The following is a 26,779-nucleotide window of genomic DNA, read 5'->3' as shown; positions in this document are numbered from 1 at the left end:
ACCAGTATGGTGGAGGTATGTGAGCCCAAAGATCCCCACTCAGCATTTTAGAAGTGGCTTCTTCTCCTCCACTATCAGATTTCTGAACCCACAATGAACCCATATGCACTACCTCACTATTTTTGCTCTTTTTGCACCACTTATTTAAGTTAATTTGAATTTCTTATTACAATTTATAGTTTTGTTTATGATGTATTGTATTACACTGTACTGCTGCTGCAAAACAATGAATTTCAAAACATATCAGTGATATTAAGACTGACTCTACTCTATTTTATATAATGTGGATATGTTCCAAGACATCACAATTCAAATTCCTTAATTCTTTAGCATGTATGTCGTTCTCCATAGTAAATACTGATGAGAAATATTCACTTAAGATCTCACCCATCCCTTGTGATTCCACCCATTGATTCTTAAGGGGAACTATTCTCTCCCTTTTGCTCTTAATATTCTTACAGAATCTTGTAAGATTCTCCTTTACGTTGTCTACCAATGCTACCTCATGGTCACTTTTGCCATCTTGACTTCCCTCTTAAATGAACTGCAGCCTTAATACCACACAAGCATGAGGCGTCACAACTGGTAAATTTTTGCTGATTTCTTTCTTTGTTTGTTGAATACAATTGCACAATCTCTGAGCAGCTAATCTGCTTGTGTAAGCAACATATACAGACAAGCCAGATGAACTCAGCAGGTTGGGCAGCATCCGTTGAATTGAGCAGTCAATGTTTCGGGCCGAGACCCTTCGTCAGGACTGAAGGAGGAGGAGGCAGGGGCCCCATAAAGGAGGTGGGGGGAGGGTGGAAAACCAATTAGAGGAAAGATCAAAGGGTGGGGGAGGGGAAGCAGGGAGGGGATAGGCAGGAGAGGTGAAGAAGGAATCTAAAGGGAAAGCACTATGGGTAGTAGAAGGCAAAATCATGAGAGGGAGGTGATAGGCAGCTAGAAGATGAGACAGAGTGAAAGTGGGATGGGGGAAGGGAGGGGGAGGGAATTACCAGAAGTTGGAGAATTCAATGATCATACCAAGGGGCTGGAGGCTACCCTGACGGTATATGATGTATTGCTCCTCCAACCTGAGTTTGGCCTCATCATGGCAGTAGAGGAGGCCATGTATGGACATATCCGAATGGGAACGTGAAGGAGAGTTGAAGTGGGTGGCAACCGGGAGATCCTGTCTGTTGTTGTGGACGGAGCGGATGTGCTCGACGAAGCGGTCCCCCAATCTGCGTCAGGTCTCGCCGATGTAGAGGAGGCCGCACCGGGAGCACTGGATGCAATAGATTACCCCAACAGACTCACAAGTGAAGTGTTTCCGCAACTGGAAGGACTGTTTGGGGCCCTGAATGGTGGTAAGAGAGGAGGTGTAGGGACAGGTGTAGAACTTGCGCTTACAGGGATAAGTACCAGGTGGGAGATCTGTGGGGAGGGAATTGTGGAGGGGACGATCCCTGCAAAAAGCAGAGAGGTGTAGAGAGGGAAAGATGTGCTTAGTGGTGGGGTCCTATTGAAGGTGGTGGAAGTTGCGGAGGATAATATGTTGGATCCGGAGGCTGGTGGGGTGGTAGGTGAGGACAAGGGGAACACACTCGCTGTTGTGGTGACAGGAGGATGGGGTGAGGGCCGAAGTGCGGGAAATGGAGGAGATGCAGGTAAGGACACGTTGATGATTGAGTAATGCTGGTGATGGCATTGTTTCTATTTCCACATATTGGCAAAGACTGGTTCTGCTGACATTGTTGGCATACAATATTCTTTTGTACTAAGAGTGCTATACAAACAGCATAAAGACTGGACAGATGATGTGATGCACTACAGCACATTACTGTGAATGTATCATCTTATGCTTGGATTCACTAATATAAAGACTATTGAAATGATTGATTTCACTATGGCCTAGGTCTTGTTATGCCTTAATACTGAGAAAACTCCAGGTAATAATTTCCCTCCCTGCTGCAAGTTCAGACATTGGAGTGTAATTGCTCAGTATCTGACAAATTTCAATATCTTTTGCAACTTTAGAAGCTGAGAGGTATAATGCGAAACAAGAATGCAGCCATTATTTTCTACTACTTAAAGTTATATTTTATCTGGAATTTAGTTTTTAAATAATTGAGCATTATCCATTTTAAAACCCTATTTTCTAATTTGTTTCATCCAGAGGCAAATCAACAAAAATATGCCTTGCTTTATTTATCCACAATTTTGTACTATTTGCCATAATCAATTGATTAAATTTAATTGTTTTGTATTGATGTTTTCAATTCTGCCTTTAGTAATATAGTGCATAAAGTAAAGCAATCTTTCTGGAACTTTCTCTATATATTGATTCGTAGCTCCTTCAGCAATGTGTACAATCTGAACCTTGTAGCCGAGAAATTGACTGATGTATACATATTATAAATAGGCAGGATGCTTGGTGGCAAACAAATTCCCATTCTGCACCATTGGTGCCCCACCCACCATGTTGATGAATGCAGAGAATGAAACTTCAACTCTGAAACAGATGTTGAGCCCTTTATAAGGTTGGACTGCCTGAATGCATATCAAGGCATGCATGCACCCTGGCCAATGCTTCCTACAGGGATTGAAGAAGATGGCTGCCAAAATGATAAGTTTGTTGAACATGCTTACCTGAGCAAGATTATAGGACCATAAGATATAGGAGCAGAGGTAGGCCATTTGGCCCATCAAGTCTGCAAGGATGGAATCTACAGCCACCAGGCACAAAATTTCAGTGAAGGATTTCGATATTTGAGACAGATGTTTCCCAGAATAACTGATGCTAAGATTTTTGTTGGTGCACACATCAAACAGGTAATTCAAAGAATTTCTAATGGGACCGGAGAAAATCACATGGAAGGCATTCAAGGATGCTGTTGAAAATTTCCATGGCAACTACAGAGCACTAAACTACATGCAGCTGGTTGACAACATGCTTCAGGCATACAAAACCATGAAATGCAACATGTCACTATAGATCCTTTTTCTGTATTCCCATTTGGACTTCTTCCCTGAAAATCTTGGCACTATTAGTGATGAGCATGGTGAAAGGTTTCACCAGGACATTGCAGTCATAGAGAAAGTATCAGGGCAACTGGAATCCATCAATGCTGGCTGATTATCGTTTGACACTTAAGCGAGAAGCTGAGATACTGAGCACAAATTAAAATCATCTACAAAACATTATTAGTTTAGTTGAACTATTGCAAATCGTTAGCACTGTAATGCAATTAAATGCATTATATTCAGTAATAGTTAATTTCTTGTTTCTGCAAACTCCTATGTGATACAAGTGGTATGAAATTATATTTGTGTTCAGCTTTAAGTGATCTAACACTTTAAAAAAAAAGGTGGCAGCAACCAGTGCCAGAGGACATTGCGTTTAAGGTGAATGGAGGAAAATTTAGGGGAGATGTCGGAGGTAGGTGTTTTACAGAGTGGTGGGTGCTTGGAATGCAATGCCTAGGCTGGTGATAAATGTTGATACAATAGGAACATTTAAGAGACTCTGAGATGGGCACATGGATGTAAGAAATGGAGGGTATAGACAGTGTGGGAGGAAATAGTTAGATTGGTTGTAGGGTAGGTTTATATAGTGGCCACTTTAATGTGTTCAGGAGCAGACCTGGTGTGCTCTTCTGCTTCTATTGTCTATCCACTTCGTTTGTTTTTTGCACTATTCTCTGTAAGCTCTAGAGAGTGTGTGTGAAAATCCCAGGAGATCAGCAGTTTCTGGTCAAAGTCACTTAGATCACATTTTTTTCCTATTCCAAACATCAACAACTGAACCTCTTGACCATGTCTGTATGCGTTGAGTTGCTGCTAGAGGATTAGATGATGTGAAATCTGCATTAATGAGCAGGTGTACCTTATAAAGTGGCCACTGAGTGCACGTCGGCACAACATCATGGACTGAAAGCCCCACACTGTGCTGTGCTATTCAGAGCTCCGTCTTCTGCTTTAGCTAATGTACTGGCCCAGAGAAATGAAAGCTCAAACCAAAACAAAAACTATTTGATCCCTCAGCCTAACTGACCGGACACAGCATAGAGGTGGATGACAGAGGAAATGTTTATAAACAAGAACGTGTCCCCCTTGAACAACTTCCCAATCAGACAGACTACAATTCAAAATGTGAATTTCAACTCAGAAAAACAAATGCGGCTATTAATCAAAATTCATAATAAAAATCTTCCTTTAAGAACCCAGGTGAGATAGGAAATAATACTGAAGCCGCCGTTTTGCAAAGGAAAATTCAGTGCAATTGTTTCATAAATAACTCCGAGGAAGTGACCATCTTCTGTTTTGCTTATACACATTGCCTTCAGCAACACAATATGAGTTTCTGCTTGTACTCCAACAGCACAGCACCACTCCCAACCAGCCTTGGTCCCTCCACACTTTTAAAATGTCAGATTCCCTATCTGACCTCCAGGAGTGGATGAGCAGAAGCTCCTTCCAAATGACCAAAGGAATTGTTTTCAGGCCCCAGCATTGAATCAATCCTTCTCACCACAAACATCTGAAATCAAATCAAACCGTTCACATATATGGTGAAATGTTTGACTCCAGATGATTTTCCAGTTACTGTGAATAACAATGCTATTTACATTCCAATCTCAAACTTTTTTGGAACCCTCATATGAAATGGTGCCCGCATATGGGCACTGTCTCTGAAATGGTCTGTTCCAATGTAATCTCACCTTGCTTCTCAGTTTACACCCTCTGTAGACTTGAGTCCAGACAAATATCTGCTTGTGTCCTATCTTGTATTAGTGCCATTCACACATTCCACCTCAGTAGACAAATACATACCAGGGCTGACTGATAAGTTTGTGGCCTAAGGTAGAAGGAGTCAATTTTAGAAAACCTAGCACATTTATTTTTCAACATAGTCCCCTCCTACATTTACACACTTAGTCCAGTGGTCATGAAGCATACAGATCTTGGACCTCCAGAAAGTGTCCGCAGCAGGGGTGGTTGATAAGTTTGTGGCCTTAAGGTAGAAGGAGATGAGTTATACAGCTCTTGTTACATGCACATGCAGTTCAACTCTTTGAGTAATTATGCAGAAAGTTTGAAGTTAGTAACTCATCAATTAATAACGCATCGGGGTGATTGATAAGTTTGTAACCTAAAGTAGAAGGAGATGAGTTATTAACTTCAAACTTTCTTACCATGATTAATTTTCACAATTTCATGATTCTTCTCTGAAATAATTACAAATGATGAAAGAAACCATCTGGCTAACACATCCAGGTGCGATTCCTTATCTGAAAGGGGAGTCTCAGCAAGAATTTTATCTTGCCTGATAAAATCTCTGCATTTTATCAGTGCCAGAGATCGTTCCCACATGGATTATAACCTCTACTTCCAGCACTTGCTGAGAACACAGCTGAGAGAAGGACTAATTGAGTTCACCAATCAACAGGATGTAATTTGTGCAGAGGTCTGGGTCCAAAAATATTCCAGATGTTTTTATATCATATTTTTTCAAGGAAGCCTCCAAATTTCAGCAATATATTTGTAGCTGCTACAAAACACATTTTGTGAGTGGAAGACTGAAGGCATCGCGGAGAGAGGGTCATTTTTCTTTAACAGCTCAGGGAAAAGAGGCTAGACTGCGCAGGCACGTGACGTAGTGCGCCAAGGTTTAAAAGAAAGACCGCCATATACAGCGGCCATCGTTGGAGTGGACTGAGTCGGACTGGGACGGCTTTGGTTCAATCAGGCTTCGGCGAGAAACAGGCAGAGGCGAGGGTAGGGTCCGGGAAGTTTCTGTTTTTTTTTGTTCAGACTGGAGAATATGCCAGGCAAGATGTTGGAATGCTCCTCTTGCAGGATGTGGGAAGTCAGGGAGACCTCCGGTGTCCCTGAAAGCAATACCTGCAAGAAGTGCATCCAGCTGCAGCTCTTAACAGACCGCATTAGGGAACTGGAGCAGGAGCTGGATGACCTCCGGATCTTTCGGCAGACTGAGCAGTTTATAGGTAGTAGCTTCTGGGAGGTAGTTACACCTAAGGAACAGGGCACAGGTAATTGGGTTGCCGTCAGGCAAGGAAAGGGGAAAGGGCAGGTAGTGCAGGGTTCCCCTGTGGCCATTCCCCTCCAGAACAGGTATACTGATTTGGATACTGTTGGGGGGGGATGGCTTACCTGGGACAAGCTGCGGCAGTCAGATCTCTGGCACTGAGTCTGGTTTTGCAGTGCAGAAGGGAGGGAGGAAGAAGAGGAGAGCAGTAGTGCTAGGGGACTCCATAGTCAGGGGTACAGACAGGAGATTCTGTGGTCATGACAGAGACTCCCGGATGGTTTGTTGCCTCCCAGGTGCCAGGGTCAGGGAGGTCTCTGATCGCGTGCACAGCATTCTGAGGTGGGAGGGTGATCAGCCAGATGTCGTGGTACACATCGGTACCAATGACATAGGTAGAAAGAGTCAGGAGGTCCTGAAGAGTGAGTACAGAGAGCTTGGTAGGAAGTTGAAAAACAGGACCTTGAGGGTAGTAATCTCCGGATTGCTGCCTGTGCCACATGCCAGTGAGGGTAAGAGTAGGATGCGCTGGCAGGTGAACACGTAGCTGAGAAACTGGTGTAGGGGGCAGGGTTTCAGATTTCTAGATCACTGGGACCTCTTCTGGGGCAGGTGGGACCTGTACAAGAGAGATGGGTTACACCTGAACTACAGGGGGACCAACAGCCTTGCAAGGAGGTTTGTTAGTGCTGTTGGGGAGGGTTTAAACTAGATCTGCAGGGGGATGGGAACCAGAGTGCCAGAGTAGATAGTGGAACAGGGGTAAAAATAAATGATGTTAGTAGTTCATGCAAAGTCACAAATAGTAAGGTTGTGTGTGGTGGTAATAATCTTCTGAGGTGTGTATATTTCAATGCGAGGAGTATTGTGGGAAAGGCAGATGAGCTGAGGGCCTGGATTGACACATGGAATTATGACATCATAGCCATTACTGAAACTTGGCTACAGGAGGGGCAGGACTGGCAGCTCAATGTTCCAGGGTTCCGATGTTTCAGACGTGATAGAGGCAGAGGGATGAAGGGTGGGGGGGGGGGGTGGCTTTGCTAGTCAGGGAAGATATTACAGCAGTGCTTCAGCAGGACATTAGAGGGTTTGTCTACTGAGGCCATATGGGTGGAGCTGAGCAACAGCAAAGGTATGACCACATTAATAGGGTTGTATTATAGACCACCCAATAGTCAGCGAGAATTGGAGGAGCAAATCTGCAGAGAGAGATAACAGACAACTGCAGGAGACAGAAAGTTGTGATTGTAGGGGATTTTAATTTTCCACACATTGATTGGGACTCCCATACTGTTAAAGGTCTAGATGGGTTAGAGTTTGTAAAATGTGTTCAGGAAAGTTTTCTAAGTCAATATATAGATGTACCAACTAGGGAGGATGTAATATTAGATCTCCTATTAGGAAATGAGTTGGGGCAGGTGACGGAAGTGTGTGTAGGGGAACACTTTGGTTCCAGTGATCATAACACCATTAGTTTCAACTTGATCATAGATAAAGATAGATCTGGTCCTTGGGTTGAAGTTCTAAGCTGGAAAAAGGCCAAATTTGAAGAAATGAGAAAGGATCTAAAAAGCGTAGATTGGGATAGGTTGTTCTCTGGCAAGGAAATGATTGGTAAGTGGGAGGCCTTCAAAGGAAAAATTTTGAGTGCAGAGTTTGTATCTTCCTGTCAGAGTTAAAGGCAAAACGAATAAGAATAAGGAACCTTGGTTCCCGAGGGATATTAGAACTCTGATAAAGAAGAAGAGAGAGATGTATAACATGTATAGGCAACGGGGGGAAATAAGATGCTCGAGCTTCCTGTCAGAGTTAAAGGCAAAACGAATAAGAATAAGGAACCTTGGTTCCCGAGGGATATTAGAACTCTGATAAAGAAGAAGAGAGAGATGTATAACATGTATAGGCAACGGGGGGAAATAAGATGCTCGAGGAGTATAAAAAGAGTAAGAAAATACTTAAGAAAGAAATCAGGACAGCTAAAAGAAAGCATGAAGTTACTTTGGCAGTCAGGGTGAAGGATAATCCATGCTGTAGTTTAGTACCAGTTGGAAAGACTGGTCCTTCCATTTGTTGAAGCATGTTCTTCATTTCCATCTACTCTCTATTGAAGAGCTTATGACCAAAATTCTCTTTTCAAGAACTTAGAACTTAAGACACTATATAGAACTCAATGACTGGAGGTCACTTTCTTGCCCAAGAATTTGTAAAAAGGGGTTGGCCTTAGTGAGCTTTTATACAAAGAAACATTAATTTGCAACATGCAACATGCTCCATTCTATTTGATAATTCAACAGTTTGTCTTCAGCATCCCTGCAGGGCTACAGTAATGCACAAGATTTTGGCCTTATTTTGGCTTGAATTAAGTTTACTTGTTGCTGATGTTTCTGTAACAAAACACTATGTGCCAACACCCGAGGGTTTTGTTTCTCAGAGTAATATTCGTGTGTGGACACGCTTGGAAATATAAGCAGAGCTGGTTTTCAGGTGCTGGCTCATCAGCCTTTCGTCTCCACTTTTGGACTTCGCATTCAACTCACTACTGCATTGATATACAGATACAAAGTGCATTCAGTTGCTATTTACAATGGCCAATTAGCCCACCAACCCGCAGGTTTTTGGGATATGGAGAAAACGCACATGGTCATACAGAGAACTTTAAAACTCCACACAGAACAATTCTGAACTTGGATCTTATAGAGAAATCTAAATGGCAACTGTAGCCTTGAGGTTGTGCTCATAACCCAGACTTGTTACATTCTTGTGAAAGGATACAGATTAAATTAATAATTCTCATCCAGAATCATCTAGTAATGAGTGATCATAATATGGTAAAATTTCCAAGTATAACTTGAGAGAAGAAAGTTGGGCCTGAAATTGTCTCCCTTAACTTAAATAGAGGTAATTACATGAATATGATTTAGTCAAAGTGGACCAAGGAAATAGATTATAAAGTAAAAAGAATGATGTTTAACAAAACATTTCATAAACCTCAAGGAATCGATTTTCCAGTGAGAAAGAAAGGGTCTACTCGAAGGATGTATCATGGTGCCAAACTAAGGAAGAATGGATGCATTGGATTGAAAGCAAAGGCAAGCAATTTGCAAAGATTAGTGGTTGGCAAGAGAAGAGGAAGGAATTATATATGATTTGCTTCAAGCAAACAGTTTTTAAATAGTATCAGTTACGTGCCTTTGTGTTCAAAAAGCACTGATTTTGGTCACTGATATTTGACCAGAAATAAGGAGTAAGACAATTCAGAACAATTCTGCTCACTGCGGTTTTAAACATTCTGGCTTAGAGATGCCAGAAGTGGCCTGGATTGGATTTCACTACTGCAACAAGTTAGAAATTATGAAGGATTTGAAGGCAATAGCAATCATCTGGAATGTTATGATAAAAATGAAGATTTGGAGGATGCAATTGTCAACAGCGTTGTATGAAGGCAGTCCATTACCTGCACTAGGTGCCTGTGCTGATTTTGTTAATTTACAGTAAAAAGAACACAGTGTGGATGAATTCATCTGTTGATAAGTACAGGTATTAGGAACTAATACAGTTTTATAGTACTGCAGTAGTATAAGTAGTGTTCCAATTTGTTCTTAATTTCATTGTAATACCTCATTTGTTACTCTTTTTTATACCTTTTTAAATATGAAACTTTGGCTAATTGGGGTAACTGCTTAAATAGGCCAAAATGTACTGGTCCTGATGTGTCCCAATTAACCAGAATCCACTATATATTGTATTTTAAAAGACAGCGGTTAAAATAATTTTTGCTGCCTTAGAAAATGAGACAAGTACAGAATTAATAATGGGACTATCTAGACTGATGTTCACAGATGAACACACTAAATACATCCCAATACTTAAGAGTTGTTGAAAGGGAAGAAATTAATACAAATTAACACAATTTCTATGACTAGAGAAAAAAGTAGCAGGCAAACTAGTGTGCCTACACACTAGGTTCAACAAATCCCCTGAACTTGTTGTTCTGCATCCTGGGGTTTTAATTAGTTGCAGAAATAGTGAATGTATTGATTATAATCTGTCCAAATGTCCTAGATACTGGAGGGTTCCCATGCAAATGCAATACCATTATTAAAAAAAGTACAGAAATGAAAATAACTACTTGGCCTATGATTGAGAACATTCTGGAATCCATTATGAAGAATTAGAAAATCACAAAGCAATCGAACAAAGTTAGCATAATTTTATGAATGTGAACTCTGCTTAACAAATTTGATCTTGAGGATGCACCAAACAGGCTGGATAATCCAAAGCAGATGCTCTACCTTGATGTAGTTGGGGTATCTTCTCAAAACTATCAAACATCGAAAGGCCTAGATAGAGTGTATGTGCAGAGGATGTTTCCATTCATGGAAGTGTCTAGGGCCAGAGGGCACAGCCTCAGAATTGAGGGACGTCCATTTACAGCAGATGATGAAGAACTTCGTCAGCTAGAGGGTGGTGGATCTGTGGAATTTATTGCCACAGACATCTGTGAAGGCTAGATCATTGGGTATATTTAAAGTGGAGGCTGTTAGGTTCTTGATTAGTAAGCATTATGGAGAGAAGCCAGAAGAATGGGGTTGAGAGTGAAAATAAATCACCCAGGATTGAATGCGTGGCTGACTCGATGGGCCAAATGGCTTAATTCTGTTCCTATGTCTTGTAGTCACATACATAAGGGGAACCATTATTTTAACTTCCAGGGGGCATTTTGATAAAGTGTCCATAAAAAGCTACTGTACAGCCAAGTGTATTGGGGAATACATTTGCATGGATTGGGGATTGCCTAACTAATAGGACAAAGGTTAGCTTATGTAGATCATTTTTAGATTGGTAGTCAGTACTTGGTGAGTTCTGCAGTGGCCTTGACTACTTGAAGTCTATATTGATGACTTGAATGAAGGGATTGAGAGTACTATAGCCAAATTTACTTATGATACAAAGTTCTGATGTTTAAAAAAGTTGTGAAGAGGACAGACGTAGCCTGATGATAGATATAATTGAGAGGGTAAAGAGATAGTGGATGGAATATAATGTGGGAAAATATGAGCACCTACATTGGAGAAGTGATTGAGAAAACACAAATATTTAAAGAGTGAGCTATAGGAAGTTGCTATCCAATGGAATATATGTTATTCAAAGTGTTCTGCGGTATTTTATGATGCATAAAACTTTAAAGAATGGCTTATGATTAGGAAGAAAAAGGGAATGTTAGCTTTTCTTGCAGAGTGTGTGGAGTTTAAAAATGTGAAATTCTGATGCAATCATACCTGGTGCAGGTGAGACCACACTTGAAATATTGAGTCTGGTTTTGATCTCCGTAGTTAAGGAAGGGTATACTTGTGTTAGAAGGAAGCTCATGCAATTGATTCCTGGAACAAAAGGATTTCACTTTGAAGAAAGATTAGGCAAAATGGACTTGCACTCAATGAGGATTAGGAGAATGAGAGATGATAGTATGTAAGCAGGTTCTGAGGGGAACTTGCTGAAACACTGTTTCTCCTTATGTGACTGTTTAGAGCTAGCAGGCTGAATTTCAGAGTAGGGAGTTCCCCGTTTCAGACAGAGATAAGGAAGAATTTCTTCTCTCTAGGTTTTGAATCTTTGGGACTCCACCCCTGGAAAGCTATGAGACAAAATTATTGGATACATACAGTTGCCATTTTATTATGTACCTTCTGTACCTAATAAAGTGGCCACTGAGTATATGATCATGGTCTTTTGCTATTGTAGCCCATTCACTTCAAGGTTCAATGTGTTGTGAATTCAGAGATGCTCTTCTGCACAGCACTGTTGTAACACCTGGTTGTTTGAGTCACTGTCACCTTACTGTCAGTTTGGGACAGTTTGGACATTGTCTTCTGATCTCTGTCATTAACAAGGCATTTTCCCCACAGGACAGCCACTCATTGGATGCTTTTGTTTTTTTTTTGCACCATTCTCTGTAAACTCTTGAGGCTGTTATGTGTGAAAATCCCAGGAGATCAGCTGTTTCTGAGATACTCAAACCAGCCCATCTAGTACCAACAACTATTCCAGGATCAAAGTCACTTAGATCATATTTTTCCCCATCCTGAAGTCTGGTCTGAACAAACACTCAGCTTCTTGACCATGTTTGCATACTTTTATGCATTTAGTTGTTGCCACCTGTTTGGCAGGTTAGATATTTGCATCAAGAGCAGGTGTACCTGGGTAAGAGGCTACTGAATGAATGTTTAAATCAATCAAATCATCAATTTCAAGTTCACTTATCACTCAACTATACATAAATACACCAAAATAAAACAGCATTCATCTGGGGCCAAGGTGCAAAACATACACAGCACAAGGCGCACAGTATAATCAAGATAGCAAGCACCCATAGAGTCATGCAAAAAAAAATTATATATACAGTCCAAGTCCCAGGGTGACCTGTCCTGCAAATTGATAGTGCAGTTCTCGGCAGTCTGTAGACAAACACATGCTTGTAATCCACCGATCGAGCACTGGAGGGCAGCACCAATGAGAGAGGCCATCCTCCAACTGAGCGTAGTCACCACACTACGCTGCCTCCTGTGTCTCCTCTCCTGCACTGCAGTAGCAGACAAGACCGCAGCTTGAGGCCCAGTCCCAGTTAAATATCAGGTCAGACAGTTCACCTGCTGTCTATCGTGCCACCGAACAAGGGAAACAGGCCTGTGGTATCTTACATTATCTATGTCCAATAGGGTATTGCAATCACAAGAGAAAAACGCCTAAAACTACCACCTATGGTTATACTGCACGCCGTCTTCGCCCTCTAATTCCAATGTCTTCGATACCTTCCTGTAGCAAGCAGCAGCACGATCTTCACCTGGTTTATCTTCTTCCCCAACGGGCAGCTCACTGATGGGATAGACCTGGAGTACCTGAAGTTCTTGGAGTCCAGCATTGTCTTGCAATTGTAAACAAGACATTAAAAAAAAATACACCTTTGGTTGGCCTCCAAGAGGCCACTGTGGCCGTGTGCACTGCCTCTTACCAGAAGAGAAGATTGACAGATATTTGAACTACAAGGGATTCAAAGGGTATGGGAAAAGAGAGCAAGAAGGTTGTGTTGAGATCAAGATTTGATCAGACATGCTCTCCGCCTGCTCCTCTTTATCATGTGTGCAGAACCAGTGAAGTACAGTACGTTGCCCAGGAATGCCTCTGAAGTAATGTGTAGTATTCTGGTGGTCTCCTGATACTAGCTAAAGGAGAGGTCAAATCATTAATAGGACAATAAAAATATTGAGTTATGTTTCACATTATAAAATAATGACTTGTGTAGGTTTACACTCTCTTTCCTAGAGAAGGAGGAATCTAAAACAAGAGACCATAAGTTTCAGGTGAGATTTTGAAGAGATCTGTGTGGTAATTTCAGGAAGTAGGAGGTGCAGGGAAGGTGTATAATTACAATGTTTAAAAGACATGGATAGACAGGGTTAAGAGGGTTATGGGTGAATTGTGGGGGAATGGGACTAGTTCAGATAGACATCTTGCTTGACATGAGCAAGTTAGACCAAAGGGTCTATTTTCTTGCCGCATAACGTTATGACTCTATTACATTTTGGAAATACTCAACTGAACAGATAGCAACTATAGATAGAAAAAAAGAGCTTACATTGTAGCGTAGTGACCTTTGTTACGTACCCCGTAACTGGGTCACTTTACCAGCAAAGGTAGAGAGGTCCGTTGAAGTCTGATGGTACTATTTTTAACAGTATTTATTGATAGAAATACACAAAAATATTATCAATGCAAACACACAGATAATATACGTCATCAATACTAAATCTAAAAGCTCGGGTATAATAATAATCAATAAGAAATAGCTCTATCATTGTCTAGGGGATAATGTATTGTCCGATGGAAATATAAAAGTCACTTTAGTTCAGTCAAGCTGTAGGCTGCAGCCTTTGGTTGGAGAGAGAGACGGGTTAAAACTTGCCCATTCCTTTTATGATGTCAATCCTTCGAGAGTCGTTGGGAGTTGAGTTCCCCGTTGTTAGCTAAAAACCGTTTTTCTGTGGCAAAGGTCACCTATTCCGGGCAAATGGAAGCGGACGCACGTGGCCTTCCACCGGCTTTCGCTATTACGGGATCGCTAGCGTTTCTTCTGGTGCATCTGAGGGGCTGTTCCCACAGACCCTCTTTTTATCCTGACTCACAGGGTCTCAGGTGTCAATCAGGTTGGGATGATGCAATCCCTCCACCAACCTCCTCCTTGGTTCATTGCCTGGGGCTTTGATTGCATCGTACAGGATGCAATACACAAGTCCGTCTCCAAGAGACAATAGCCGGTATCAATGGGTCCGCCTTTCGGAGGCCAGGACACATTCCAACCCTTTTGTGGATTCTGCATGTCTTTCTCTCATTTCCTGTGTCCCTTGAACTGACTTAATAGTGATCTTGCGATTCTCACAAAGAAGGGGACTACCCCGCACCCTTTGGCCCCTCAGAGCTGTGGCACATTCGTAACACCTTTCATTAGAAATGAGAAAAAGATAGAGATAAAAGAAGATTCAACTTCCAGAAAAATGGAAGAGAGGCAAAGAGAAGTTTTGTCAGTTTGATGACAGGACATACATTTGAAATGCCCACTGTGCATCTCTCTCCATTTGCACTGTCTGGCCTGCTGTGTGTTTTCAATATTTTCTTATTTATTTTAGATTCCCTGCATCGGAAATATTTTACATTTGTTGATCTATAGAGCAGTTACTTTGCCTTGAGGAAGATTGTATTGAAGCCGATTGCATTAAGGAAAACCTAATCCACATGAAATATAAAAATCATGGCAGATCCCATCCAAATATATAATAATGCTGAAAATACTGAGCTGCATGTAAAGCCTGCAAGGGCAGCAATATTTCTCATGCAGTGTCCTGCATGAAACAGTGGGACCAAAGCTTAATAAGACTCATTTCTGCTAAACCACCTCAACCCCCCCCACAACGAACCCACTTTCCCATTGTGACCTTAACTTCTACCCGCCCCTCATAATCATCTCCTCTCCCAGATGTCTCCAACTTTTTGTTCCCTTTGAGAATTTGCTACAATATGTCCCCAATCTTCAAGCCTCTTGCCAAGCAGGCTGTTCGAAGATAACAATTAGATATCAGGTGCCCAAGGTTAAGCAAGGTTCAAGTCCATGCATTGAGAATTAGGAATTTCTTCTGCGCCCATTTTTTGATGGAGATATACATTTCCTCGTAATTAATTTGAAGTCTCACTCTAATTTTGAGTCTCAAATCTTAAAGTCATAAAGAGAGATACAAAGCAGAAACAGGTCCATTGGTTCACTTAGTTCATACTGACTAGTGTGCACTAATTTATCAGTATCCCTCCTAATGTTTTTTCTCGAAACATCTGCATTAACACTGCACCTCCAAACTGCCCCCAGATTCTAGCACTCATCTACACTCTAGGGGTAATTTAACTGGTCAATTAACTTACCAAGGAGGAAACTGGGACACCTGGGGGAAACTGACACTGTCACAGAGAAGATGTTCAAGCTGCACACAGACAGCACAGAAGGTTAGGCTCGTGCCTGGATTGCTGGAGCATGGTAATACTCTGAAAATGGGTGATCCTTTTTATTATCTGTTTTTCAGTGTTTAATGCCCTACGGTGTGGCTAGTCAAATGTCACAATCTGATCCTGGATTGATGATTCAGAGCGCTGAACAATTTGCAAGAGAATCATTGAACTGTGTCCTGCTTGGGGATCGATGCAGTGGCGGTCTGATACATGAAATACAGGTAATCACATCCAATGCGAGTTCATCTTGTTTTCAGATTTATTTATGGATCAGTGGTAATCGTTTCAAGAGTGTGAAATAGAAACTTATAGTATCCACTACAAATCAGATCATCTAATAAATAACTCATTCATTTTTCAGGCCATTTGTTTCAGAAGAATTCCTCAATGGATTATTTTCAGTGATGCATATCAGGAACTACTGATAGAGTGGATAAAGAAAATACATAATCAAAGCAAAAATAAAGCCAGATGAGCATACTTCATCCACTGTTATATATAGACCAATTCAACATTATTACAAATTATAGCTTTGAACAATATTTGCTCTATTTTATCTGACGAAAAAGATTGATTTATATATTTTTCCTTATTCATGGATTGTTATTATCACTGGTATGTTTATTTCCTTTCTTTATTGCCCTTGAACTGATTGACTTGGCTGGAAATTTCTGTGGAAAGTTAACAGCTAAACAGCCTGTCCAGACAATGACGACAGATTTCTGCTTTTGGGATAGGCGAGCACAACACTTGGATTTTTATGACAATCCAGTAGATTCATCATACCAGCTATTCAAGTATTCATCATACTTGATACCAGCTTTGTATCCCAAATGTTAATGATTCATGATCTAATTTTAAATTCTCTGGCTCTTCTGATGAAACATGTAAAACTTAGAACAAAGCAGCAGGCCCTGCAATCCACAATGTCTGGACCAACACACAATCTCTTCTATATCCCTTCATTCACTGCATTTTATTTGTTCATCTAAGACCCTCTTAAACACCACTGTGGTATCCTACTTCCACCATTACCCTGCCAGCCTGTACCCGGCTCTGCTTAAAAAAGGTTCCTGCCCTGCTCATCTCTCAAACTTTTCACCTTTCATTCCACTGCCACAGGCCTGAATGACTTCTGCCCAGTTGCACTCACCCCCATCATTGCAAAGTGCTTTGAGAGACTGGTTCTATCACATCTGAAATCCTGTCTGCCCACTACCCTGGACCCCCATCAATTTGCCTGTCGCACCAACAGGTCAACAGAGGATGCCATCTCCACTGCACTTCACTCTGCCCTGACCCACCTGGACAGCCCCAACTCTTACGTCAGAATGCTGTTCATTGACCTTAGTTCGGCACTCAATACTGTGATCCCCTCCGAGCTGATTGCCAAACTTCACCAGCTTGGTATCAACTCATCCCTCTGCAATTGGACCTTGGTCTTTCTGACTAAGACCCCAATCTGTTAAGTGTTACAAAAGTGCCACAACTCTGAGGGGCCGAAGGGTACAAAGTAGCCCCCTCCTTTTTGAGAATCGCAAGATCGCTATTAATTCGGGTCTGGGGACCCAGGAAATGAGAGAGAGACGTTTGGAATGTGTCCTGGCCTCCGCGATACAAAGCCACGGATAATGGCCATTATCTCTGGGAGACGGAATTGTGTATTGAGTACTGTACTATTCATTGAAGCCCTCAGGGAATGACCAAAGTGGACTGGTTGGGGAATGGCTCCATCCCAACCTGATTGACATCTGAGACCCCGTGAGTAAGGATAAAAGAGGGTCTGGGGAACAACCCCTTCAGACGCACCAGGAGAAACGCTAGAAATCCCGTGACAGCGTTTAATAGCGACAGCCGGTGGGGCCCGCGTGCGTCCTTTCCCGTTGCCTGGGATTGGCGGGACTGACCACGGAAGACGGTTTAGCTAAAAGGAAAAGGACACCAACGACATTTCGAAGGATCGACATCATAAAAAAGGAAACTGGCAAGTTCCAAAATCTCTCTCTCTTAACTCCAACCAAAGGCTGCAGCCTGAATGAACTAGAGTGACTTTTATATTTCCATCGGACAATACATTATCCCCTAGACAAACGACAGAGCTATTTCTTATTGATTATTATTATACCCGCGCTTTTAGATTTAGTATTGACGAAGTATATTATCTGTATGTTTGCATTGATATTATTTTTGTGTATTTTTATCAATAAATACTGTTAAAAATAGTACCATCAGACTTCAACAGACCTCTCTATCTTTGCTGGTAAGTGACCCAGTTACGGGGTACGTAACAACTTGGGGTTCTCGTCTCGGGATTTGATACCAAATTGGGGAGCCAGTGAATCGGGCTTGTAAGTCCAAACTTGGATCTGGTTGCACGGGTAGCCAGACGGGGAAACCAGCAAAGATGGACGTGGATGAATTTATAGAAAACCCAACTCTGGAGGTGCTAGAGGCGGCCACCAAGTCAGAATTAATAAATATTGTGAAAGGACTAAACCTCGCAGAGGTGAGGTTGTCGATGAAAAAGCGGGAGGTGCGGAGGGCCATAACTCAGTATTATATTATGAAGAATGTGTTTTCAGCAGAAGTATTGGAAAATATCCCTGAAAAGGCACCAGCTAGTGGGACAGCTCAGTTAGAGTTGGAGAAATTAAGGCTGGAACATGAAATTAAGTTAAAACAGCTGGAAGCAGCTGAAAAGGAAAAAGAGCAGCAAAGAGCCGAAAAGCAGTGGAAGCATGCACTCCAGCTAAAGGAGTTAGAGCAGGACAGAGCTGAGAAACAAAGAGAGCATGAAATGCAGTTAAAACAGCTGGAAGCAGCTGAAAAAGAGAGGGAAAGAGCCGAGAAGGAGAGGGAGGCAGAGAAACAGAGGCAACATGACTTGGATATGGAGAAGTTAAGGCAAGAGCGAAGAGCTCAAGGTTCAGACTGAGAGGAGCGGTTTAATGTTAGTCGGGAGTTGAGGTTAGTATCTCCGTTTGAGGAGATGGATGTTGATAGTTATTTCTTGCTTTTTGAAAAGGTGGCAGTGAATCAGAAGTGGCCCAAAGAGCAATGGGTGGCGTTGTTACAAAGTGTGTTAAAAGGGAAGGCACAACGGGCATATGCGGCGCTGTCCATAGAGGAGGAAGAGGAGGAGAGTTATGACAAAGTAAAAGAGGCCATTCTCCGGACCTACGAATTGGTACCTGAAGCGTATAGACAAAAGTTCAGAAATTTAAAGAAAGGGTGGAATCAGACGTATACCGAGTTTGCCTATGAGAAGGGTGTGCTCTTGGATCGTTGGTGTACAGCAGAAACAGTGGAAGAGGATTTTTGGTGTCTCAGGGAGTTAATTATGATTGAGGACTTTAAAGGTTGTGTTTCAGAGGATATCCGGATGTATTTGAATGAGAAGCTGAATAAGTCCATCTCTGAATTTGCTAGGTTCTCAGATGAATATGCCCTAACCCACAAGACAAAGTTTTCCTCAAATAAAAGTTACCAGAGAGACTGTGGGAACGATAGAGAAAGCCCACCAGCTGAGGCAGAGGTCCCGCCGGGAGCTAGTGGTAAGATTGAGGGGGAAAGGCAAGACGGCCAGAGATTTCCGGGCTTGACCTGTTTTAATTGTGGAAAGGGGGGACATATTGCATCTAGGTGCTTTGCTCCGAGGAAGGAGACAGGAAAAGGGAAAGCAGCAGTCCCTATCGGATGTGCCGTGGTGATCAGTAAATCGACAAGAGAGCCCCGGGTAGACAGAGTACGAGTAGGGTCTGAGACTTGTATGTCAAACGGAACCGTGTCTGTGAGAAAGGGAGACCCACCAGTTCCCGTGCGGATCTAGAGAGACACGGGAGCTGAACTGTCATTGATTAGCAGTAAGGTACTGGATTTTGGTCGCAAGACGGGAATGGTAGCTTTGAAAGGAATAGGAAAAGGGACAGAAACGGTGCCCTTGCATAGGATCATTATGAATTGTGAGCTGGTATCTGGACCAGTTGAAATGGGGGTGCGATCAGAATTCCCGAGAACTGATGCGGACGTCCTTCTGGGTAATGATTTAGCCAGTGGTAAGGTTTGGTCAGCAATGAAGCTGACGAGACAGCCGGTGGAGGTCCCGCCCCTAGATTCCAAGATCTATCCCGCATGCGCGATCACTCGCAGCATGTCGAGAAAGGCAGCTGAGACAGAGAGCAGTTTAAATCCGGCCTGTATCGATTTGGCCGAGATGTTTTTACCGACCCTGTACCACGAGGGTTTAGAGGGTGGTAAAACGAAGAGTAGTAAAGTGAAAGAGAGTAAGGGAGAGGAGGTAGATCTACCCTTAGCGAGGAGAAAAGTTGTAGAGGCACGAAATAAAGATGAGAAACAGCTAAGGCTGTTAAAAGGTCTAGAGTTGGACATGGATGATCTGTCTGGTTTGGCAGAACTGTTTGAAGAAGTTGAAAATTCTAAAGGTGTTCCCGATAATGAAATGAGGGCAGTCCTAGATGAAAAGGATGCCATTACTTTGAAGAAGTCTGCTGGGTTGGCAGATGAGGTTGTTTCAGCCCGCAGGGTTGAGTTTACTCTGGAAGGGAGTTGCCCAGAGAGTAGCTGGGAGGATCAAGGGAATTTGGAATTTGAAAAGGGTACGGGTATTGAAAGCCTGGAAGAGGCAAATGTCCCGTTTGAGCGTGTCCAAGATGTGGATGCACGTGGTACTGAACCTAGTAATGGAGCTCAGAAAAAGTCTGAGGTATTTGATTCAGTTGAAAAGGAATGCAGTCCTTGTGGGTCAGATGGACTTGGTTCAGTGAAGAAAGGGTTAACCTCGGTAATAGTGGGAAGTGAGAGTTCCCAGTTGTTTGTGCTCGAAGGTGCGTTAAAAGTTAGTGAAGAGATAAAAGGTGGTGAGGTGAATATTATTATTGAAGGAAAAGGGAAAAGTGTAGTTCCCAAATCGAATGAAGAAAGTTTAAAGTCTGAATTGATATTAGAAGCAGCCACCAGGCTACAGGGACAAAGGCTTGGTACCGCAGCACCTGTGGATCCATTACAGATTGAGTTGGACGGTAAAGGGGCCCCACACGCTATTGTTATTCCGGAGTGTGGTGTGAAACCGCAGAATTCGAAATGCTGTTTGAACAAAGAGGGATCGCTGGCATTGAGAACTAATAGCCTGAAGGGTCCTGAAGAGAAAGAATTGTGTGGAAATTCGGAAAATGGTCTAAGTTTGGAACACATTGTTGATAAAATAACTCCTATGAAAGGAGCGGGCAAAAGCCTATTTTGCCAGGGTGCACCAGCTCACCACGTGGGAATTAACTGGAAAAGAGGCGAGGGTTAATGGGATGCCATTTTTAAATAGCAGAAGCCGGTTTTAAGGGATATCGACAAAGCATGTGAATAATCAAGACAACCCCCATGGAAGCTTGACTGTTAAGTTTGAAAGTAACATAAAGATTAGTATTTGCATGAACTTTTGTAGTATACACGTAAGCTAAGATCACAACTCTTTAGTTTTGTTTGCTGAAGGAAAGAAAATAAAAAAAATAGGTGGTTATTAAATTGGACTCTGATGCTACAAGACTTTAATAAGGTACAGGATGTTAAGATATTAAAGGAAGTGACAATGTAATCGTTAACTGTTTAGATGCTGAATTGAATGTATAACTGTATTACTCTGTAGAAAAAAAACTTTTGTATTGTGTTAGATTCCAAAATCCTGTAAGACTCTGTACTACTTCGTTTTCACCGCTGGTAAAAACGCTTTGAAGAAAGGGGGTGTTACGAAAGTGCCACAACTCTGAGGGGCTGAAGGGTACAAAGTAGCCCCCTCCTTTTCGAGAATCGCAAGATCGCTATTAATTCGGGTCTGGTGACCCAGGAAATGAGAGAGAGACGTTTGGAATGTGTCCTGGCCTCCGCGATACAAAGCCATGGATAATGGCCATTGTCTCTGGGAGACGGAATTGTGTATTGAGTACTGTACTATTCATTGAAGCCCTCAGGGGATGACCAGAGTGGGCTGGTTGAGGGATTGCACCATCCCAACCTGATTGACATCTGAGACTCTGTGAGTAAGGATAAAAGAGGGTCTGGGGAACAACCCCTTCAGACGCACCAGGAGAAACGCTAGAAATCCCGTGACAGCGTTTAATAGCGACAGCCGGTGGGGCCCACGTGCGTCCTTTCCCATTGCCTGGGATTGGCGGGACTGACCACGGAAGAATGGCTTAGCTAAAAGGAAAAAGACACCAACGACATTTCGAAGGATCGACATCATAAAAAAGGAAACTGGCAAGTTCCAAAATCTCTCTCTCTTGACTCCAACCAAAGGCTGCAGCCTGAATGAACTAAAGTGACTTTTATATTTTCATCGGACAATACATTATCCCCTAGACAACGATAGAGCTATTTCTTATTGATTATTATTATACCCACGCTTTTAGATTTAGTATTGATGACGTATATTATCTGTATGTTTGCATTGATATTATTTTTGTGTATTTTTATCAATAAATACTGTTAAAAATAGTACCATCAGACTTCAACGGACCTCTCTATCTTTGCTGGTAAGTGACCCAGTTACGGGGTACATAACATAAGTTAAACAACCTCTCCTCCTCCACTCTCACCCTGAACACCGGCGTGCCTCAAGGCTGTGTGCTGAGCCCTCTTCTGTACTCCCTCTTCACCTATGACTGCGTTCCTGTACATGGTTCTAACTCTATAACCAAGTTCGCAGCTGACACCATGGTGATTGGCCTGATCAGAGGGGATGATGAGACGGCCTACAAGGATGAAAGATCTCCTATCCAATATCAGGAAGAAAGCACAGCAAAGCCAACAAATATGGGATGGCTGATGTTTGCTCAGGAGGTCAGCTACAGGTTTCTAGATTCAGGTTGAGAAGGTCTTTAATTATCTAACTACAGCAGGAGACAAATCAAGCTGTCATTATCTGCGTTTCTCCTGGTTACTGTTATCAGTCATTCTACTTCTTTCAATAGACTCTTAAGATTATCCTCCTTGTGTTACATTTTGCTCTGTGGATATGCTGTGTGTCTTGGTTTTCTGTATATTATGAATATTTATTAATCACATGTACATTGAAATATATTGTGAAATGCTTTGTATACATTAACAAACAACGCAATCTGAGGATGTGCCTGGGTTAGTTCGCTAGTGTGGGTAGGGGAGGGTTTGAAAGGGGCTTTGTTTTGTTGTCATTGCTTGCTGAATGTTGGTTTCACATTGAAAATGAGGTCATGTTATGTTAGTGCCGGAATATGTGGCAACACTTATTCTGCAATAAAACAGTCTTTGCAGTAACCTTTCTCTCAATGAAATGACTCAATGCCTTGGCTCATATTCCATTCAAACGCAGAGGGAAGAGTTCTTGACTGCAATCCTTGAATTTTCACAACAGCCTCCACTGACATCACATTTTTAAAGTAGGGAGAGCACGCAGGGCATGCTTCACTTGCATCATACGTAAATCTAATTTAGCCCAGGTTGCTCATTCTCCATCAATCATTTATTTCCATTTAATATCAAAAAAGTACCTAATTTTACTTTTTTTCCATTAGCTAGACATAAACCTTTTTCAAAATGGGCTTAAATGTAATTATAAAACCATAAGATATAGGAGCAGAATTAGGCCATTTGGCCCATTGAGTCTGCTCTGCCATTCCTCCAATAATCATCTCCGTATGTGTTTAATTCGGGTAGATGAAAACAAACAGAAATAATATTGATCAATTAGTCAAAAGCCAAAATATCTCATGGAAAAAGCAACAGTTAGTGACTGATTAAATTGCCAAATCCGTTTAATCCACCTAACAATGGGTTTGGTGATGGGATTACTGTCAAGTGATAAAGGCCAAGTCATTAAAGTGACTCAGAATGGAAATGGATTAATTAGTGTTAATAATCAATTAATTATTAATGGAAATAAAGTCAGAGGTTAAGGTAAAGTGGTAGAGTGAGCTGAATGGAGCAGGCTGCCTGTTTTCAGAATTAGAATCAGGTTTGTTTTCACTGATTTACGAAGATGATCTAAATTTTGTTGTTTTGTGGAAGTAATGCAGTGCAAAGACATAATTTCTGCACAATGATTTATTGTTGCAATTTTTAAGAAATAATGAGGTATTGTTCATGGGCTGTTCAGAAATCTGATGGTAGAGGAGAAGAAGCTGAGTCTGTATTGTTGGGCGTGTGTCTTCAGGCTCCTATACCTCTTCTCATTATCATGGTAATGAGAAGAGGGTATCTCTCGAAAGGAGAGGATCCTTATAAATGGACAGCATCTACACAACTCTTGAAGATATCCTCAGGAGGGTTGTACACCTGATGGAACTGGCTGAGTGTGCAACCCTTCACAGCCTCTTATGATCCTGTGCATGGAGCCTTAAGAGTAAGCGGTAAAGCAAGCAGTCAACAAGTTCTTAGCTGTAGAAATTTGTCACAATCTTTGATGACATATCAAATCTCCTCAAAGTTGTAATGACCTACAGAAGGCAAGTGAAAAAGCCATGGGGGGGGGTGGGAGATGAAACAGGAAGGTAAGCTAGCCAACAACATCAAAGAGGATACCAAAAGTTTTATCAGGTAAATCAAAAGTAAAAGAGAGGCAAGAGTAGATATTGGAAAATGACTCTGGAGAGATAGTAATGGGGACAAGGAGATTACATATGAACTGTAGAAGTATTTTGCATCTGTCTTCACTGTGTAAAACACTAGCAGTATTCTGGAAGTTCTGGAGAGTTAGGGGAAAAAGCGAGTGAAGTTGCTAGTATTAGGGAAAAGGTGCTTGGGAAACTGAAAGGTCCCAAGGTAGGTAAGTGACCTGGACCAAATGGATTACACTGCAGGATTCTGAAAGAGGCAGATGAAGAGATTGTGGAGGCATTATTAACAGCACGGTTCCAGAAAACTGGAAAATTGCAAATGTCCCTTCAGTAGGGAGGAAGGGAAGTAGAAGTAAAGAAATTATAGGCCAGTTAGTCTGACCTCAGTGGTTGGGAAGATGTTGGAATTTCTAGTTAAGCATGTAGTTTCGGGGTACATGGAGGCACATGCTAAAATAGGCCCAAGTCGGCATGGTTTCCTTAAGGGAAAATCTTGCCTGACAAATCTGTTGGAATTCTTTGAGGAAGTAACAAGCAAGATAGACAAAGGAGAATTAGTGAATGTTGTGTATTTGGATTTTCAGAAGGCCTTTGAAAAGATGCTATACATGAGGTTTCTTAACAAGATAAGAGCCCACGTTATTACAGGAAAGATACTAACGGATAATGCATTGGCAGGAAGCAAAGATTGGGAATAAAGGGAGGCTTCTCTGATTGGCAGCTGGTGTCCTGCAATGGTCAGTGATAGGATCGCTTCTTTTTACCTGGTGTGTCAATGATTTGGATGACGGATTTGATGGCTTTGTGGCCAAGTTTGGAGATGATATAGACATAGGTGGAGGGGTAGGTAATGTTGAGAAAACAGGGAGGCTGCAGAAGGATTTAGACAAATTAGGAGAATGGGCAAAGAAATGGCAGATGGAATACATTGCCGGGAAGTACATGGTCATGCACTTTGGTAGAAGGAATAAGAGGATAGTTTATTTGTTAGACAGGGAGAAAAATCAAAAATCTAATGCTCAAAGGAAGTTAAGAGTCCTTATGCAGAAATCCCAAAAAGGTTAATTTGCAGATTGAGTCAGTGGTGAGGAAGGCAAATGCATTAATTTTGAGAGGACCAGAATATAAATGTAAGGATGTAATGCTGAGGCTTTATAAAACACTGATGAAGCCACACTTGCTGTATTGTGAGCATTTTGGGCCCCTTATTTAAGAAAGGATGTGCTGACATTGGAGAGGGTTCAGAGGAGATTCATGAGAATGATTCCGACACTGAAAAGGTTATCATATGAGGAGTGATTGATGGCTCTGGGACTGTATTCGCTGGAACTCAGAAGAATGAGGGAGGATCTCATTGAAGCTTATTGAATGTTAAACATTCTAGACAGAGTGGCTGTGCTGAAGGATGTTTCCTATGCAGGGGGAGCCAAGGATCAGAGGGCACAACCTCAAAATGGAGGGATATCTGTTCTAAATGGACGCCCCTCTATTCGGAGATTGTGGCCTCTGATCCTGGACTCCCCCCAGCATAGGAAACATGAGGAAAAATATCTTTAGCCAGAGAAGGTGGTGAGTCTGTGAAATTCATTGTTACAGACAGCCGGACAGCTGTGGAGGATGAGGTTCTAGATTAATCAGGGCATAAAAGGTTAGGGGGAGAAGGCGAATGGGAAATGAATCAGCTATCATGAAATGGGGAAGCAAGCTCAATGGGCCAAATGGCCCAATTCCCTCCTATACCTTATGGTCTTATGGTCCAAGTAGAGCCCCTGGAGTATCTTTTTTATTACATCAATGTGTTGGGTCCAGGATACATCTGCAGAGATGTTGACATGCAGGAACTTGTAGCTGCTCACCCTTTCCTCTGCTGGCCCCTCAATGAGGACTGCTGTGTGTACTCTCAGATGCCCCAGACTTCTTGCAGGGTTCTGGATTCCTCACCTTGAATCTCCTGGTTTTGAAGAATTTATATATTCTGAAAAACTCACACTTGTCCATTTAGGCCTTCCAGTTAAGATGGCACTACCAAATATGCGCAGCAGCCTTTTGGTGGTCAAAAATCTACGAAATCCAACTAAATACGTCACTAAAACACCTTTTTGATGGTAAATTGTGTTAAATTACTGTCACACACAGTGAAAAGGTGAGCAAGGGCGAGTGGAGTTCAGGGGATGAGCCAAGATGGTGTGTTGCAGAATCTTTGCAAGAGGAGTTCCAGTGCCCATATAGCTGGCCCGAGAGCAAGGTTGGATCACCCTGGGTGCCGAAAACAGAAGTCGAGGCCCGAGCAGAGAAGTTCCAATGTTCGTTCAACTGGCTCATGTGTGAGGTTGGAAAGCTCTGGGTGTGGAGCTGATCTGAAGAGCTTGAGAGTGGCTTCAGGATGAGTAATGAAATCTGGGCCTGGAGTGACTGGCTGGGTGGTGAAATCTGGGCCTGCAGCAAGTCGTTGGGTGGCGTGGTCTAGGCCTGGAGCCTTTTTGCAGCAGCAGTGCCTTGGTCTTAGTTCGAGGTTTAGTCAAAATAAACGCTGCTGCAGATTGGAGATGAGAGCCGATTTTGCTCACTCTCCATGATCTTCACTCCTTTT

General features: G+C 42.2%; 1 protein-coding gene across 3 annotated transcripts in view; it reads left to right on the top strand.

The window, feature by feature from the left end:
* The window catches only part of hsd17b3 (hydroxysteroid (17-beta) dehydrogenase 3), a 60,102-nt gene extending 37,376 nt beyond the window's left edge, over nucleotides 1–22,726 (top strand). Inside the window, exons 10-11 of one of the 3 annotated variants that reach the window (XM_073071441.1) lie at nucleotides 15,664–15,810; nucleotides 21,271–22,726. In XM_073071441.1, the coding sequence (XP_072927542.1) occupies nucleotides 15,664–15,810; nucleotides 21,271–21,366 (243 nt within the window). In that variant the 3' untranslated portion in view covers nucleotides 21,367–22,726. Of the gene's footprint in view, nucleotides 1–15,663; nucleotides 15,811–15,950; nucleotides 17,815–21,270 lie in introns of those variants that run through there. The other 2 variants (XM_073071451.1, XM_073071432.1) reach the window with 2 other exon arrangements.
* The last annotated feature ends 4,053 nt before the right edge of the window (nucleotides 22,727–26,779 follow it).

Source organism: Hemitrygon akajei, chromosome 2 (assembly GCF_048418815.1).
Source record: "Hemitrygon akajei chromosome 2, sHemAka1.3, whole genome shotgun sequence".
NCBI lineage: Eukaryota > Metazoa > Chordata > Chondrichthyes > Myliobatiformes > Dasyatidae > Hemitrygon > Hemitrygon akajei.
This window is presented reverse-complemented; position numbering and strand designations above follow the sequence as displayed.